A 17,957-nucleotide genomic window follows, 5' to 3' on the forward strand; every position below is an offset into this window, starting at 1 on the left:
AATAAATACAATTCACCGGTGAAAAATTGGCGTTTACTATGAAAAAATAATACAATACATATATTGCATTTGCAAAATAGTAAGACGTATCAAATACAAAAAAGTAAAAATTAAATTACAATAACTATGGCAGCTGCTTTTCTTGACATTTGGCTTGCCAACCGCCAGCAATCAATAGCATGATTAATAATACAATTAAATAAAAATATCAGTTTTGTAATATATTCCATATTTACATTGGTAAAATTCAAATATGTGATAGCGCAGCAGAATTATACGTCGCTAAACCTAAATATTCTGACATTTAATAAAAGGTGTTCATGGATGTTGCATTGTGATCGCAAATACGATAAACAACCATAATGAGAAATTGTTCTTACGTCGCTTATTAGCACGTCGATGGTTATTTGTGATTGAGCTACTGAAATGAAGCTGAGCTTAATTAAAATAACAGTGATATTTTCATTTATTTAATATATTTTATAAAAGCAACAGAATACAACACAACAAACGTATCAAAACAACAAGTAAAGCTAGGGTTTCCTAGGACAGCGGTGTTCGTATCTTATCGGCCGTAGTGAACGGTGGTGCGGTGGACAGCCGTGGTAACGGTGACCAGAGAGTGGTTTCCTAGGAAAACGGTCTTGATAAATGTTATCAACATAGAATTAAGAAAAGTCCAGAAGGAGCGTAGAATCATATTTGAATACATCGGACTGTGTCCAATAATTCCCCCACTATGCCTCACTTTCGCCTCGCGTATTCATGATGCCGTCGTGTAATGTTGCACGATGGGAAAAAATATAATTAAAAATTTTGAGTTTGTCGAAATTTTTGTTGACAAGAAGTGGATTCAACTCCCTGGGAAGATGATGATATTGACATTTAACAAAACAAACTCAAAATGTTGTTGAAATTTCACCTGGTTCACGAAGAAGTATAGAAATTTAAAAAATATATATTTTCTGGCGTTGCCTAGTATGTAGGTGAAATAATTCAACTAGATCAATCTCACCCGCATAAATAAAGGTTTCAGCTCTTTAGCTTCACAAACATCTACAAATGAACGAATTGAAGGAACATGAATGTTAAAAATATGGGCAGAATAATAAATAATACACAGTGTGTAAAGTCGTCACTTAAACCAGCTATTCAACAGGTCATAAGCCCTGTAGATCCCTAGACTGCTATATTTCCTTCTCTAAAATGTTCTTCATCTCTGTTGTAGTATGTATTTTAATAATTTTTTTTTTTTGTTTCAGGTTGAAAAGTGCGCTTCAATGTAGTACTGTTTAATATGAAAAAAGCGTTTAATGCAAAAGGAAGTGTTTAATTACTTTCGAGTGTTAGGCAAAAAAATATGTGCTGGCGATAAAACTCCACCAAAGTTAAATAACTATTTTTAAGTTCTTTAATTTAAGTACGTGAGTGTTTTCTAATGATGTTACATAGAAGTTCTTCTTCGCGACGCCGACGGGCGTCGCGAAGTGCCGCGTCATCTCCTCAGGGAAGGACGGCAACTAAAGCGCCAGGTACTGCGCCCCCTGCTCCATCTCTCTCCCCAGCCAGGAGGGCAAGTGTGGCCGTCACGTCTGAATCAGAGAGCCTTCAAATTCCTCGGAGTCCAAGGAGAAGTCCGCGACACAGTCTCGCTCCAGATCTAGATATCAGCCCCGGGACTCCGGAAATTGATGAAAGAACAATTCCTATCCCGTACTTGGACAGAAGTCCGAGACACAGCTTGGCTCCTGATATTCCAAGCTTCAACAAAAGCCCGCGACACAGCCTTGTGCCAGACTACAACCGCAGCCCTCGACATTCTCTTGTTCCAGAGAGCGCATCTAGAAGCCATCGAAATTCTCTGGTACCCGACAGCAGTGCGTTGAGTCCAAGAAACAGTCTAGCCCCTGGCTTAGATAGAACTTCCAGACAAAGTCTTATGGCAGATGGTGCTTACGGATCCAGATTAAGCTTGAATCCGTTAGATTTCAACAGGAGTCCGAGAAATAGCTTGGTACCTGATACTGCGCGGAGTCCACGAAACAGCCTCGTACCGGATTCTTCGAATTGGAATCAGCACAGAAACTCACTAGTCCCGGACGTTGGTAGAAGTCCAAGGCACTCTTTGACTCCGGCACCGACTGAAATGAACAGAAGTCCGCGTGGAAGTATCGGTCCGGAGAGTCCACGACTTAGTCCTAGAGGAAGTTTGGGAGACGGGAGCAAAAGCCCTAGAGGCAGTATAGGCGGTGGTATTATTACCGATATTGGGAACCGCAGTCCTCGTGGGAGTATTGGTATGATTCCTGAAATAGGCAGGAGCCCCAGAGGAAGCATCGGTGGACCAGCTGCGGAGGGAAGGAGTCCAAGGGGCAGCGTCGGCGGGGGAGAGAGTGGACGAGGGGCAAGAGGAAGCTTGACCTTGACCTTTCAGGAGCCGCCAGGCTCTGGCACGAGGCGAGCAAGTGATGATAATGGCGCTGCTGGTGAGTTTATTTATAATACTTTTTAAATTCATATGATCTTAGCTTCGTTGTTCAAGGGTTTTATATGAAATTTTAATTTAACGTACATTATATTGATATTTTTTAATATAAAAAAAAAGAAATAGTAAATATTTCCACAAGAATCATGATAATAAAAATACGTATATCGTTTTATTTAATTTTTATTAGTTATTTGTATCATTGACTGGGTTAAGTCGTAACTGACATCGTCAGACTGGTGGAAGGGTAAACAAATTTCTATGTTATATTATACAAGTGCAAGTAGGGGTTGTAAATAATTTTTAAATAATTTATTTTTACATTTCATTGATAAACACTTGAGCATAACATACATTTAACAGAATATTTTCACTTTTAAAATTCACATTCTACTGCTAATGATAATATTTTTGACATCTTTTGTAAAGTTTGTCTAATTCTTTTGTTCAGTTTTGTCTGGTAGTTTATTGTATAATTTTTAATCCATGGTTTATTAGAGTCGACTGTCCTTGTCTCATTTTAGAAGGCTGTAAATGATATTTTCGTATTGTGTCCATGTTTACTACATTTTTTTTCAAGTTTTAGTTATACGTCTACAATCAAATCAGTGGCTAATTTATGAATAAATTTGAAGGATTCTAGTTAAAAGAGTTCAGTTACATTTAATTGATAAGTTTGTTTAAAATGTTCCTTAAATGATGTTAGATAGGGTGGGTTATATACTCTCAATTGAATATTTTATTGTGTAATTTTATTTTATTATTTCTCATGATTATGGGAACAAAAAATTTTTAATTTAAATAATTTGAGGGTAAAGTAATAATTACAATCGTGAGAATTTAAATGTTTTTATTAAAAATGTTTATATTAATTTTATGATTTTATAAAACATCCTTATGAAAGAAAAATGAATTTGAATTAAATGTATATAAATTACATAAAACAGGGGCCGCTGGTTGTTAGTTACTTCGACAGCCATGTCCTCGGGCCCGAGCGTAATTAAGTGATTTTCTGCAAGCAAAATTCCCAGCAGTAAATTCTTATCGAGTAGTGTAAATAGTAAAAAGTGTAGTTAAACTATGTACGTATTTTTATCATTATAATTAAAATGGAAATCCACCAAGGAATGTCAGAAAAATTTAATCTATCAACAAGAATTTGTTTTGATCGGTTCAAAGTAAATAGTAAACAAGGTTTAAAATAATCTCTAACGTCTTAAGTCTCAACGCAAAGTTTTCTTGAGGATGAAGTTGCTTTAGTTACCAAATGACTTTTCATATAATTTTTTTATTATATTACAAAAACCTGAAGTTATTGTTCAAACAGTATTCATTGTAGAAATACGGGCGGGCGTTTATGAAGTTTTTTAAAAAAAAAAAAATGTTTTACACACTGATAAAAAGTTTTTTTGTTCAACTGGGGTTATTTACTTCGTTCCTAAGAAGCCTAAGCAGTCGAAATATAAAAACAATAATCAATACAAACAAAAAATAAATTAAAAACAACATTTGAAAAAAAAAAGGTAGTTAGCATAGTAAAAAACATTATAAAAAATATAGAGGAAAACGCAGTGACGCACATGACAAAAAACATCGTAAAAAAATGAGTAAAAGACTTTCGGCCGGCAGATTACGGCTCTTGAAATTTAGGCTAAGCTGTACATTGGTAATTAGTCCTCATATAAAAACAATGTTTTAAACTAAAATTTGTTTAAATAATTTTAAGGTAACAACATGGATCGGACAATTATTAACAAATATCTGCCTGTTGGCTTCGTGGTATAGTGGTCAGGGCGTTTTCCTACCATGCAAGAAGTCTCGGGCTCGATTCCTGACATGGTTGATACGAAATATTTATTTAAATCGGGTTGTGGTCCCGTGGCTAGTGTCTCGGACTCACGGATCAAAGGTCCGTGGTTCGAATCCCACTCTACCCAAACTTGATTTCAATTTTCTAATAGTGAGTTATTTACAACTCGTTGAAAATGGCCCTCAAAATTAAATATCTGCGTCAATTATAAGAATGCAAATAATTATTTTATCTAAAAAAAAATTGTTGTTTTTACACGAGAGTATTTCATAGACCCTGGACTGGTACCTGAAGCGTAAGACTGATCATCTTACCTTTATGTAACAAAAATCAGTAAGATGCAAAAACTAAAATAACATGGCAAGTTAAATATACAATACAAATAAATTAAAACAAATCATAATAAAGATTATAATTAAACATTTACATTTTGTAAGAAAGAAATATCCGAAGAAAAAGTAAAACTTAAAACTAAATTTCACCTTCCACGTACCTCTTCAAGTAGTAATTTTATAAATGAATATAGTAATTTTTTGACATTCTATAGGACTCCGGTAGCATGTTGTTCTCAGTACAAGCAAGGTACAGCAGAGACCTAAGACCATACCTTGTCGTGCGTGATCCAGGTACGAGGATATTTTGACTCTGTCGCGTATTATACTGGTGGACGTCACGATTGAAGGTTTGGCTAATATTAGTGAGAGAGTCTTTATTTACGCCTTGAAGCACCGATTTTGCAATCTCATAATACGATATGACCCAAAATGGGAGAGTGTCAGTAAGTTTGTAAATGTCTTTGACATGCGTTTCTATTGGTATACCGTATTTTTTATTATTATTATTATTATTATTATTTTTTTAAATTGAAAACATATTAAACATAATTATATACCATATTCCCGAAGAGTTTTTAAAAAAAAAACTCATTTAGGGACATACAGATAACAAATTTCTTTAAAGACGTTTTAATATTTTAAACTATAATATTATTTACAAAAGCAGAAAAATTTAAATTATGATATACTACAAATTAAAAAGGGTATGAAAAATACTTAAAAATAACAAAATAAACATAATACTATATACTATATGTATATGTTTCTTATAGCTCTATTTTGTATTACTTAGTTATTGTTAGTGCTTCAAATATAAATTTTACACTAAATGAATCATTTATGGATGAGTGTGGCGTTTTATTCCTTTTTTTTACCCTTACGAGGGAACACGGAAGCGTGATGTTTTTTTTCGGTTATTTTGCCTGTCTCCAACAGAACAATTTGTATGAAAACCTTCTGAAAATTTTGCCGGTATATAGGCCACGTATATTCATACTTTAAATAAGATATGTATCCCCGAGTAGAGTTAAATGTACTCAAGAGATTAGATTTTCTAGCCTTATTTCAACTATGGTACGCTTCTGAGCAGTCGATAAAACTGTTGAATTTATTTTTTCACATGCATAAAAACAAACATTCATAAGTTTTTAAAGTCAAACTTAACATTATTCATAAATCGGGAAAGTAAAACATATATTTGATTTCTTTTTATTTTAAAATAAAATATATTTTAATATATTTAAAGCACTAACTTTGTGGATATTCATTTTAATAAAATAAATAAACACAACTTTGTTTTTAAATTTGTTGAAATAAACATTTTTGAGAAAGGAATATGGAAACCTAGGCATTTATAGGGCTTATGTCCTGTCATTGGCTGGTTTAAGTGAGATTCTGCCCATGTTTGAACATCCACATTTCCTCAACTATTCCACCTGTTGACTTTTGTGAAGTAGAAGAGTTGAAACCAGTATAACATGGGTGCGATTCATCCAGCTGAACCAATTCGCCTACCAGGCAACGTTTGAAAACAATTTTCCAATTTTTATGCTTCTTCTTTTACCGGGTAGATAATTCAACAATGTTTAGAGTATGTCCAAATGCTTGCAAACTGGCTGGATTTCCTCCGTGTGGAGTTATTGATATTTAAATTAAACAAATCAAGCCAATCTGCAAACAATGACGTGCAAAAACTATTAGAATGGACAAACAAAAACTTCTTAACACTAAATGCCAAGAAATGCAATAAAATACGTTTCGAAACACAAAAGAAGAACCATAACATGAACATAAAAATAAACAACGAAACTCTTAAAGAACTAGAACATGTGACTTACCTAGGACTCACAATGGACAGACAATCAAAATGGACAAAACACATAGACGGACTCACTAAAGTAATGGCATCACTACATAGCCTCTTCTACAAAATTAAAGATTTTATACCGAGAAAGGAAAAAAATATGATGTACGAAGCCTATGTCAAAAGTAAATTGAGTTACATGATCGCCTTCTGGGGAACTGGTAACAAGACAGACATAACAAGAATACAAAGACAACAAAATAAAATTCTTAAACTAACATACAACCTACCCTACCTGACCTCTACGACTGAACTGTACAAAAATACACACCAGTTTGACATAAACTACTTGACTAAAACTGAGACCTTAAAAATTGTGCACAAAATAACACTGGGAAACATACAAGACGACGACATAATATTAGTCAAAAATGCTGACATACACAAATATAACACCAGACAACAACAACACTATCATATTGAAAAAGCAAAGACAAACACAGGACAGTCAAAAATACTACATAATGGACTTAAACACTACAACGACTTAGCTTACTACTTGAAAACTTTTACTGGAGACAAATTTAAAATCAATCTGAAAAAGCACTGAACTAACTAGACTAGACGAGACATAAAATGACTAGACAATATTAAATTTCTAATGTAACCCTAACGGTTTTTTTAAGATTGTAAATAAAAAAAGAAAAAAAAAAGAGAAAAATATGAATAAATATGAATATGGCATCCTTATCTTCCCATCATAATCGAGACCCTGGCGCCTATTGATCTCATTAAATTACACAGATACGAGTTCTTTAAAAATATATTCCTAGGCACAAAAGGAATAAGCCGGAATAAGCCGGAATAAAAGGTAAAAGCAAACCTTTTGCAAAGGCTTAAAGAATGAATGTTTCATAATGTATTGTGAATTCCTGTTTTGATATTCATGTGTATTTCAATCTCATATTGTTTTGTCAGTTATTTTGGGAAAAAATACTTCGAACTAAATATTTTATCTTTCTTGGTTTGATAGGAGAATGTGCTGCTGCGGTGGTTAGCGTGCGGATTACTTTTCTTGTTGTGGGTAATTTTGCATGAATCTTTATCAACAAATCTTTTGGTTCTTATCGAAATCGAAACGTTTTTTTCATTGTAATCTTTTCCGTGACCGCCTTAGCGTTTTGATGAAATGTTAAGTTTCAAGTAGAGTATAGTTTAGAAATTAATATTGATGATAAATACCTGGATTAATATGTATTATATGCATAGAAAAATGACTTGATTTCACCCACGAGGGAGTCATTAAGATTAACAAACCATAACAAGGATAGAGAACACTTTAAAGTTGTAAATATGGGAGTCTAGTCATTAACAGGGCTTATGACCTGTCATTGGTTGGTTAAATTGACTTCCTCGGGGGTGAAATCCTTTCTTTTGTCTACAATTGTTTTAAAAAACTCAAAATATTGTAATAAAACCAACTGATTCGAGAAAAAGTTTAAAAATTGTTTTCAGGCGTTGTCTAGTATGTAAATAATTCGTTTAGATGAATCTCTTCACAGCAATAAAGGTTTCAGCTCTTAAACTTCCATTAAATTAACAGACGGAAGAATTGAAGAAATGTGTATGTTCAAACATAGGAAATTGGTGAATGTGCAGTGTGTAAAGGGGCCACTTAAACTGGCGTCGCGGGTTCGATTCCCGCCAGTTGCAAGACAAATCCAATAAATATTATTTTCTTAATTGGTCTGGGTGTTGTGGTGTATTTTTCAACAGCTCCTTCCATATTCCCTCTATTCCACCTGCTGACATGTTTCAATATAGGGACTTGGCGGGTTATTCTTTTTTTCTTAAACAGCCAATGACAAGTCGTAAGCCCTGTAAATGCCTGGACCTCAATATTTACCTGTTTAAAAAATTCTCCATCCCTGTTGTAATTTACAACCATATGTATAGTTTAATGATAATTGGATTCAAGTAAATATTAGGACATTAATTTCTTATATTAAAATGTTTTTACTTTTTTAAAACCATACTTTAAAAAATTAAAAATCGTTTTTGAAAAAAATGTTGTGTTTCTGGATAATGGATAAAATACTGAATGTGGACATTTCAAAACTAGGTACCTATAATCGGCGAGTATTCACAAGAAGACACATAAATGTAGAAGAATCAAGGACTGTATGCCAAGTAATGCATTTAATTATTAAATGTAAATCAAATATTTGTGTTAGTTATTCATTATATTTATATGCCATATATACTTTCTTTCATTTTTTAAGAAAATTGATTTAAATTATTTTATGAATTGACGATTCAGTCAGGGGTCTTTAGGTCACTGTATATAGCCTCAATAGGTACTTCGCATGCATGGGTTTAAAATTAAATATTGCAAAAACTCATGTACTGTGTAACACTTCGAGCCTTGATGGTAAAAATCATCTGACTCTGTCAAACCAATTCATAGAGAGGGTCGATGGTTTTAAATACCTGGGAGCATATATTACAGAAAATGGAAGCTTTCTAAAAGAACTGTTTGAAAAACTGAAAAAAGTTTAAATGTCATGATGACAAGTAAACAATCGTTGCCATTAAAAAAATAATATTTATTTGTTCATTTATTTTATTTATACAAATGCATTTACTTTATTTTAAAAAAACCTATTCCTGACTCTATGAGGCCAAAAACCATGTGTTGAGTTGAGAAACAACATAATGGAAAATGGAAGCATGTACATGATTAAATAATAGCAATTAAAAAAAATATATGTATGTCAATAACACATATTTCAATAAACATCTAAACAACACGCTTTGTAGCATATAAATCTATGCAATATCTCGCAGTCTCCTATAATCGTCTCTTTTCTAAGCCAAAATCCAAACTTGTACACTTTTTCTGAAAATGGTTTTTGTTTTGAAGAACATAATATGTTCATCCAGGACCCACTCTTGGGGCCCCAAAAGAGAAATTCTTCGGAGCAAAATTCTTACGTGTTTTTGGTATTAAATATAAAGTACATATTGTATCATTAGATAGTAAAACAATATAGTTTTGACTATCGTAAAACAAAATCACTTACCCTAGTTAGATAGACAAAGTAACTTGGTATTAATGTAGTCGTTTATATAATGAGGAAAAAAAAATCGTTTTCTTCTGACAAAATCAAATAAAAACATACTTTTTATTAAAGACACTCTTTGATCTTGAAATATTTATGATAGACGCCGTGCAACCTCCCCAGCCAATTATACCATAGGTTGCTACTGACCAAAAAAGAGCAAAATTCACAGTTTTAAGAGTGCCTATGTCCAAGATGTTCCAGAATTATGTGAACAGAATACATAGTAGAGCTTTCTTAATCTGGAAACTAGCAATTGGACAGTCAATGCATTACGTCAATTGAATTTTATTATATTACTATAAGTTGACATCTATTTGTTTAAATCGTCTTACGTTTAAATAATAATTTAGATACAGCTTGTGTTGCCATACTCCGGATCTTCTGTAATAAACACAAGATCTGTTTTTTTAGTCTTAACTTTGTAGTAACACGGTGCCGTTACGTCTCTAAAAACACGTTTTGTATGGAGTTCTGGGCGATGGAGTATATTGACTTTCAGTATGTAGGCGGAAACATATGCGGAAGGAAAATGTTCGAACATTTACGAACTTTGAGTTCCCTCAAATGTAAACAGGATAGAAGGAAAACAAAGAATATGTTTATTTATTTGAATTGAGTCTCATTTTATGTTACATCTTTTTTCTTTGAACGAGACAATATATTGTTAGAGCCTATTGTAAGAATTGCTAGATAAGGGTTTGAATTTGATGAATTTTTAGATTATACGTGCCTGTGGGTATGTGCAGAATCGTACTTAGTTAAAAAAGGTTGTGAAATGTTATTATTTATTATAAAAACATGAGAATAATACATTTCCAAGATAATCTTTGCAAATTTCAAAAAAAACTTTTTTTTCGGAAAGACGTCTTTAAAATGTATGAAAAAAAAATTGTTCACTCTTTATACAGGTACATGTACCTGTGTTGTCATCACTAACCTATTTGACAGATCGACATGTGACGTCAAAAGTAAAAATAAAAATTTTGCAATTTTAAATACGTACATCTTCGTGTAAATCTTGCGTTTTTTTAGCTTATTTTAAAAGTGCAGTAAACTAAAGCATTTGTAGTTCCCATTTCTTTGAACCACCTAATCATAAAATTATGACAATTAGTTTTGAACCAACCGACCCGTCTTCAGAATACATTATATGTTATTATTTATATGGAATGAAGTTTTATTACATTATTTTATTTTCGTTATTACGAAGTAAATTTACTGTAAGCCGGATAAATAATTTCACATTTCAGTGTTAAAAACAAATTAAATATTTTTTACAGTATGCAGCAAAAACGAGTCAAATAAATATTTAAATAAAATACAATAACCAGAAATGATTTGAAGTTCAAGTAAGGTGCAGCGTAAGAAGAAGTTTTTATCTGATTTTAACTCCACTGTATGCTTTGAATTCTTAATTAGATTTACAATGAAATAAAAATCAATAACATGTAAACACCAATATGATACTTTTTTATTTTATTTTTTAATAAAATAAAAAAATCAAAAACCCAAGTCATGAACAAATATATGAATTATGTGAGTAATGCATTTTAACTTATTGAATGATTAAAAAAACGCTTCTTGATCCGGTCCATTTTTTTAATTTTATCAATCTGCTGTTACAAATCTCAATCTCCGTACTGCAACAATACAGTTCAGGCAATATAAGAATATTCTTTTGACAGTTTACGTTAGTGTTGTAACAGTCTTTTTTCTTTCGTTTTCGAAATCGATGATTAAATTTTAAATATTTTTTTTATCTGACGGGATGAATAGAAACGGATATTCATATTTACGACTAAATAGCTTGATGCTTACTTACTCCACATTACTACCACTTTCCACTGAACTGTTCTTGCTGCTATCATCTCCCACATTATATATAATTTTGCAGTCTAAAATACTATTTATTATTACATCTCTGTGCATACCTCGTTTTAAGTGACCATCTCCCATAATAGTCAATTTTATTTTTTTACGTTTGACTTTTTTTAATGGGCTCATAAATAAGGTCAACTGGTGTCAAAAAATAAAACGGCGTATGGCCAAAGTTCGCAAATCTTCCTTCGTGCAAGAAATTATGGATAATTCGTCTTTTGGCAACAGTCCAATGTATAAGAACTGTGTCAAATATTATTAATGTATTAACCTATGGTATATTTTATTTGCTGAATTTGAAATGACTAATATACGTATATGCATAAATATATTTTTTTAATTAAAAAGGTTCTTTGTATTAAAAACATCCAAAATGCTTTCCTCGACACGGGATTTGCCAGTGAAAAATACATAATAACAAAATCATCTATATTATTTTTAATTTTTTAAAAATTTATTTAAATAATATAATTTAAAAATTTTACAATTTTAGAAATTTCAATTGTTATATTTTTACTTAAACTAAAATCCCACCAAGCAACTTTCTGTAGCTTGTTGGTGGAGATTATATTAATGCTAACTTATATGATATTATCTACATTTATAAAAACAATGAAAAACAGATATAAATTAACAGTCGGAAAGATCGGAATACTTATTTTTTTTTTTTAAATACAAGAAAATATATGAAAAATTAAAATATTTTTACATAAGCCACTATTAATATATAAACTTTTGATCGAGTAGCCACTCTCTTATTTTGCTCTTGTTACAATGTGAGTTAAATTTAAGTTCTTTTGGCGATAAATTAAAAATGCTAGGTACTAAATATTTAAGAGATATTTTATATATTATTACATACTTTTGATACTACCAAACCATCATTATACGTGAAGCGTGTTTTATGGTTATGTTTGAGAGGAAATTTAAATGTATTACTATTAATTTTTTCTCAAATAAAATACTTACAAAAAAGATAGATAAACGATACATTATTTTTAAACAAATATCTACGTGAAACCTTGTAGGGTTCCTAATTTTACGCTAATTCAGAAAACTTATTTTTTAAATTTATAATTTGTTTATTATTTTTTCAGTATTCGGGCTTATTTAATCCATTCGAAAAAAACTGCTTCCTTTAATAATAATAATATAAATGGAGTCTTTATTTAATAAAATACACGTATTTTCCCAATATTCATATATTATAAAAAGAAAAACATAAAGCATTAAAACATAATTTTTTTCCCGATAAACTATTAAATAATATTTATTGTGAATGCAAACAATTGGTAGAATAGGGAAATATCACTTTTTTTTTACATTTTTAAAGTAAAAAAGGTCTATGAAATACTGTCCCGTAAAAAAATGATTTTTTTGATAATTATTACAGACATAAAAAATAATTTTCAATTCTCGCAAAAACGGTAATTCCATTGGCCACGCCCCTAATACGTCACGATTTATGTTTATTTGTTCCTGCCATTGAAATTTGTTCGGAACAATTTCATGAATCTTGACGTCACAACAACCAAGGCCAAACACGTCGCGTTTTTCTACCAACACATTTTTATTGAATTTCTTATTTACATTTATGTTTGAAATTTTTTTCTACAATACCCATATTGATTTTGAAAATACAGTTAATTTTTCTAAATCCATTTCATATATTTTTATTGGTAATTGTATAATGTGATATTTACCTATTCCATATTAAATTTCGTAATGTATCTAAAATAGAACACGTTTATTGAATTTTAATTCTACTTTATTTTTAAAAACAAACATAAAGGTATATTGTGACGCGTTTTGTCAGGACATAAGGAAACATCATAAATATTTTAGTTAGTTTGAAAATGTCCTAGAAAGACGCATTAAAAATAATCTTAAGAAGATAGACAGAAAACATCAAATATAATAGAAAAAAATAATTAAAAATTTCAATTTTATATGTGTAAAAAAAAAAAAATTAAAAGTACTATATGAATTAAAATCTTGAATTTGTAAATCAAATAAGAAAAAAACAAAAAAAAGGATTAAAAAGATGATAATTAAACTGTATTTAATGAAATGTAATTAAATCACAAATAACAAAAAAACACGCACGTAAAAAGTGCCCTTTATTTTGCTTGGTTCTAAAGATTGGATAAAACGCAGAGTTAACCTTAGTAAGGTTCAAAATACCATTTCTCCTTTCCACTGAATATTTCATACAATCTGATTGTACCCTTTCTGTCTGGCAGCTTGGTGGCTCCGCAAAGATTCCTATATAGGTCGCCCATACTTTTTCTTATCTAAGGGTAGCAATTCTGACTATACCACATCACGCGATAGGACGATAAATCACTTTACGCGATGTTCCATTTGTACGTTTGATATAAATTTTTATTAGTTTGCGTACTTACAGACGAGATTTTTTCAAATGAAGATTGCCTAGTGATTGAATTATTTATTTATTCAACGGCTTATGCCCTGTGAGCTAAAACCAACAAAATAAACAAATCAAAACAGTGGCAAATATGGAGAAAAAAACGTTAATGTTAAAACCCATAACTTCAGAATACAGGTAAACTTCGTTTTACGCCGGAGTTTCATTCCAAGAAACACCGGCGTAAAAAAAATCGGCGTAAAATGAACACATATATAATGGAAGATAAAGTTAGGTTCCATGTCAAAATTCTAAGAACAATCTAACATGTTTATTTAATACATATCCTCTAAACATTCAAAATAAATTTTAAATGTATTTAATAAATACAATTTAAATTGTCTATCAATTGTCAATTCAATTGTCTTTTGTATGCTAACGATGCTGTACTCCTTGGTAACAACAAAGAGGAACTGTAATTCTTGGTAACAAAGGTCTACGATGTATGCAAGAGAAGCGATTTGCTGATGAATGTCGATAAATCGAATGTGATGGTTTTTGAAAGAAATGAAAGTATGACTAAATGTGAAATCACTGTGAATGGAGTTATACTAAAACAAGGAGAGGAATTTGTGTATCTGGGAAGTATGTTCACTAGGGATGGAATGACTGAGAAAGATATTGAAAGGAGGGTGAGTGCCGGGAACAGAGTGAACGGTGCACTTAAATCGACCTTGGCAAATAAATACTTGTCACAAGAGGCAAAATTGTCAGTTCACAACGGAGTCCTGGTCCCGTCCCTGATGTATGGGAGCGGAGTATGGACTTGGCAAAACAGGTATGAAAGTAGGCTGAATGCTGTTGAAATGCGATCTCTCAGGCGAATGTGTGGTAAAACTATATACGATAGATGCACGAATGTTGAGATCCGTACATTATGTAAGGCTGAGACAAGCATTATCGACAAAATCAAGAAAGGAGCTCTGCGCTGGTTTGGACATGTAGAACGAATGGAGAGAGAACGGCTAATAATATTTACAATGCGAATGTTGATGGATGCAGAAATAGAGGAAGACCGAGAAAGACATGGCATGACCAAATCCAACAAATACTTAAAGATGGACATGTCAAAAGTCGGAATAATCGGCGCGCGTGCATGAGAAGATGTATGAATGTAAAGGAAGCGAGATCTGTATGCAAAGATAGAGTGTTGTGGCGTTCTATCCTCTCTGCCTACCCTTACGGGGAAACGGCGTGATGGTTTGTTTGTTATGTTTGTATTTAAATTCATTTACAAAATAAATAAAAATCTCTTGATTTAAATACATATTCTCTTAACAATAAATACCAACTCACCAGTTCGTCGGTTATAAAATCCTCACACTTTTTTTAAAAAAGCGTCCAATTTCATCCACTTTGATTCTTGCAGAATCATATCATATGCTAAAAATATTTGAATATTCTTTTAATTTTAATAATAATAAAATAAAATAACAAACACACATTTTTATTCTTCTTAAAAACAAAACGATAACTAAATTGGGAACAATTTCACACAAACAATTGGCTGCTCTCGTACACGGTAATAGAATAAAACAACGTTTAAAAGTGCGTCTGCTATTAGAATCGCGGCGTCTACTGTCGTCTGGTATCGGCCGAACCGACAACCAACCGGTAAAATTGTAAATCGGCGTAAAACGACGTTTACCTGTACATGACAAAATAAAATATAAAAAGAAACAGTTTTGGAATTACAGAGACAATGTTTCGTTTTGCCGTCGGGTTTTCGGAGCAAGATAATATTATTTTTTTTTTAAATCAGATGTTTTTATAACTGGCATTAGATAATCTTTATTTAAAACGTAAATGTTTGGCCATCTCAACTGCGTCAATAAAAGTTTTTTTTTACAGTATACATAAGAGGTAAAACAGAGTATAAAAAATAAAGGATAATTACATAGAAATGAAAATTTACATATTTACTAATATAAGTCTAGGCATTTATAAATATTTTAATTTACTGCATTAATGAAAAATATTTATTTTCAAAGAGTTGAAAATGTTAAATATTAGTGAATTCATAACAAGTTACCCTCCTATACCACGGTCTCCAACAACACTGTTTTGCTGTAACACTATTATTATTTTTACGAAAACCCTTTACAACACGGCTTCATACAACACGATTGTGTATATTATGATGTTTGTACAAGTACACCATCAGAAAATAAAATCGTTGACATATTAGAACTTGAAAAATCAACAGGAGTCGACCATTTTGATGGTATAAGCATTGAACACGTTCAAGATTAATTGATTGAAGATTACATTATCGAAGCAGATTTTCACAAAATTACTTCAAACGTTCAAATCAGTTTCAAGGAGAATGAGTGGTGAAGATTGTAAAAAGAATTGACTTTACATAAATTACAAAAAGGCCCAAGTCAAGCAATAAATCTAGATTTTTTTATATGTCGATCCATCCGCGAATAGAAACAAAGGTTCAAAAGGAAGCTGAAAAATTGCCTGTTTCCGTATCAGAAAATCTACAACGACCTTTTAAAGAACAGCAAGCAAACCAAAATCACAGACTCTCCAAAGGTGGCACAAAGTAGACTGTGCGAGATATTGCATAGATTGATACACTATTAAGCGTGTTGTCCAGATGTTTATAGAAACATATGTTTTATGAAATAATTTTTAATCTTAATTTTTGCTATTATTTAATCATGTACATGCTTCCACTTTCCATTATGTTGTATCCCAACTCAACTCAGGGCTCATGGCCTCATAGAGTTTGGGATACGTTATTATTATTTTTTGTAATATTTATGTATTTGTATGAATAAAAAAATACTTGAAAAACAATATTTTGAATAATCCTAGAAATTACAGTGCATGAATAATAAAAGGGGCAATTGAAATACACAAACACCCAAATAACATAAACAGAGACGACGGGCTGAAATTGAACTCAACATGGTTTCCAGCACTACACACTACGAAAATAATGCGGAATGTGCCTGCTGTTGACTACGATATGGTAAAATTTACTAATATATAAAAATTTAATTTTTTTACAAAAAAACAGTTTTTCCTGAAGATGGCTGCTGTATTTTTTTTATATTTAAAGTAATAACCCGCTAAGCCTCTAGCAGGTGGGACAGAGGGGATATGGAAGGAGGTATTAAAAAATACACCAATACACCCAGAAAAATTGTGACAAAAATCTTTCTTGGATTTTTTTCTTGCAACTGGTGGGAATCGAAGCCGCGACGCCAGTTTCACAGACAGCCGTCTAACCAACTGCGTCACGGCGCCTGATATGGAAACCGAAATTTTGGAACTATTTTAACCTACACGGAACACGGAACCTACGCTATGTAACAAAAGAACTGTTTTGATTTCTTTTACAACCCGTTTTGTACTGCCTCTGTGTCTCATATAACAATGTTTCACATAACACGGTGTTGTAGGAACTAACCTGTGTGTGGTTAAAGTTCAGAGTTTAGAAGTAGAGGCTTGTCTGCAGGTGGGATAGATGGGATATGGAAGGAGGTAATGAAAAATACACTACACCACCCAGACCAATTGAGAAAAAACTCTTTTTGATTTTTTTCTTGCAACCGGGGGGAATCGAACCCGTGACGGCAGTTTCACAGTTGGCTGTTTAATTGCGCCGGTCAAAATCTAGAGCTAAAGTATTTGTTTTATTGAAAACTGATGCATGTTTTATATGGACGCTCTTTTAACAAATCGCTGCCTTAGTTCTTGTATGTTCAATAGAACATTTAGCAAATTTTATAAGAGGCATTTTTTTTAAAGTCAAATAAGTAAAATCAGTAAGTTATGATTGGCACTAAAAAAAAGCCGAAAACACTATTTAATAACGGAAAAAGTAATCTTTTTTTAGCTACACGGACGCATAATAAGATAATGAACAAATTGGCATTCATAACTCAATTTTTCTCAAAATGGTCTTTTGAACATTCAAACACTAAGGCAGCGAAATGCATTTGCAAATCAACTCAAATTTAAACTCAAATTTCTTATTTCACGTAGGAATAACATGAAAATGTAATTTTTTGATCAAATGCGTAATTAAAGAGTTGAAATCTGATAATAATAAAACTTTAAATAAAAACTGAATTG

The 17,957-nt window shown here is 31.7% G+C and overlaps 1 protein-coding gene across 1 annotated transcript in view; it reads left to right on the forward strand.

The window, feature by feature from the left end:
* LOC148274036 (uncharacterized) overlaps nt 1-17,957 on the forward strand; it is a 296,176-nt gene that overhangs the window by 206,769 nt on the left and 71,450 nt on the right. Inside the window, exon 3 of the mRNA XM_088237724.1 lies at nt 1,263-2,486. Within this exon, the coding sequence (XP_088093850.1) occupies nt 1,439-2,486 (1,048 nt within the window). The 5' untranslated portion in view covers nt 1,263-1,438. The remainder of the gene's footprint in view (nt 1-1,262; nt 2,487-17,957) is intronic.

The sequence above is a fragment of the Micrasema longulum genome, unplaced genomic scaffold, assembly GCF_059751315.1.
Source record: "Micrasema longulum isolate JH-2025_06_02 unplaced genomic scaffold, ASM5975131v1 h1tg001775l, whole genome shotgun sequence".
Lineage (NCBI taxonomy): Eukaryota > Metazoa > Arthropoda > Insecta > Trichoptera > Brachycentridae > Micrasema > Micrasema longulum.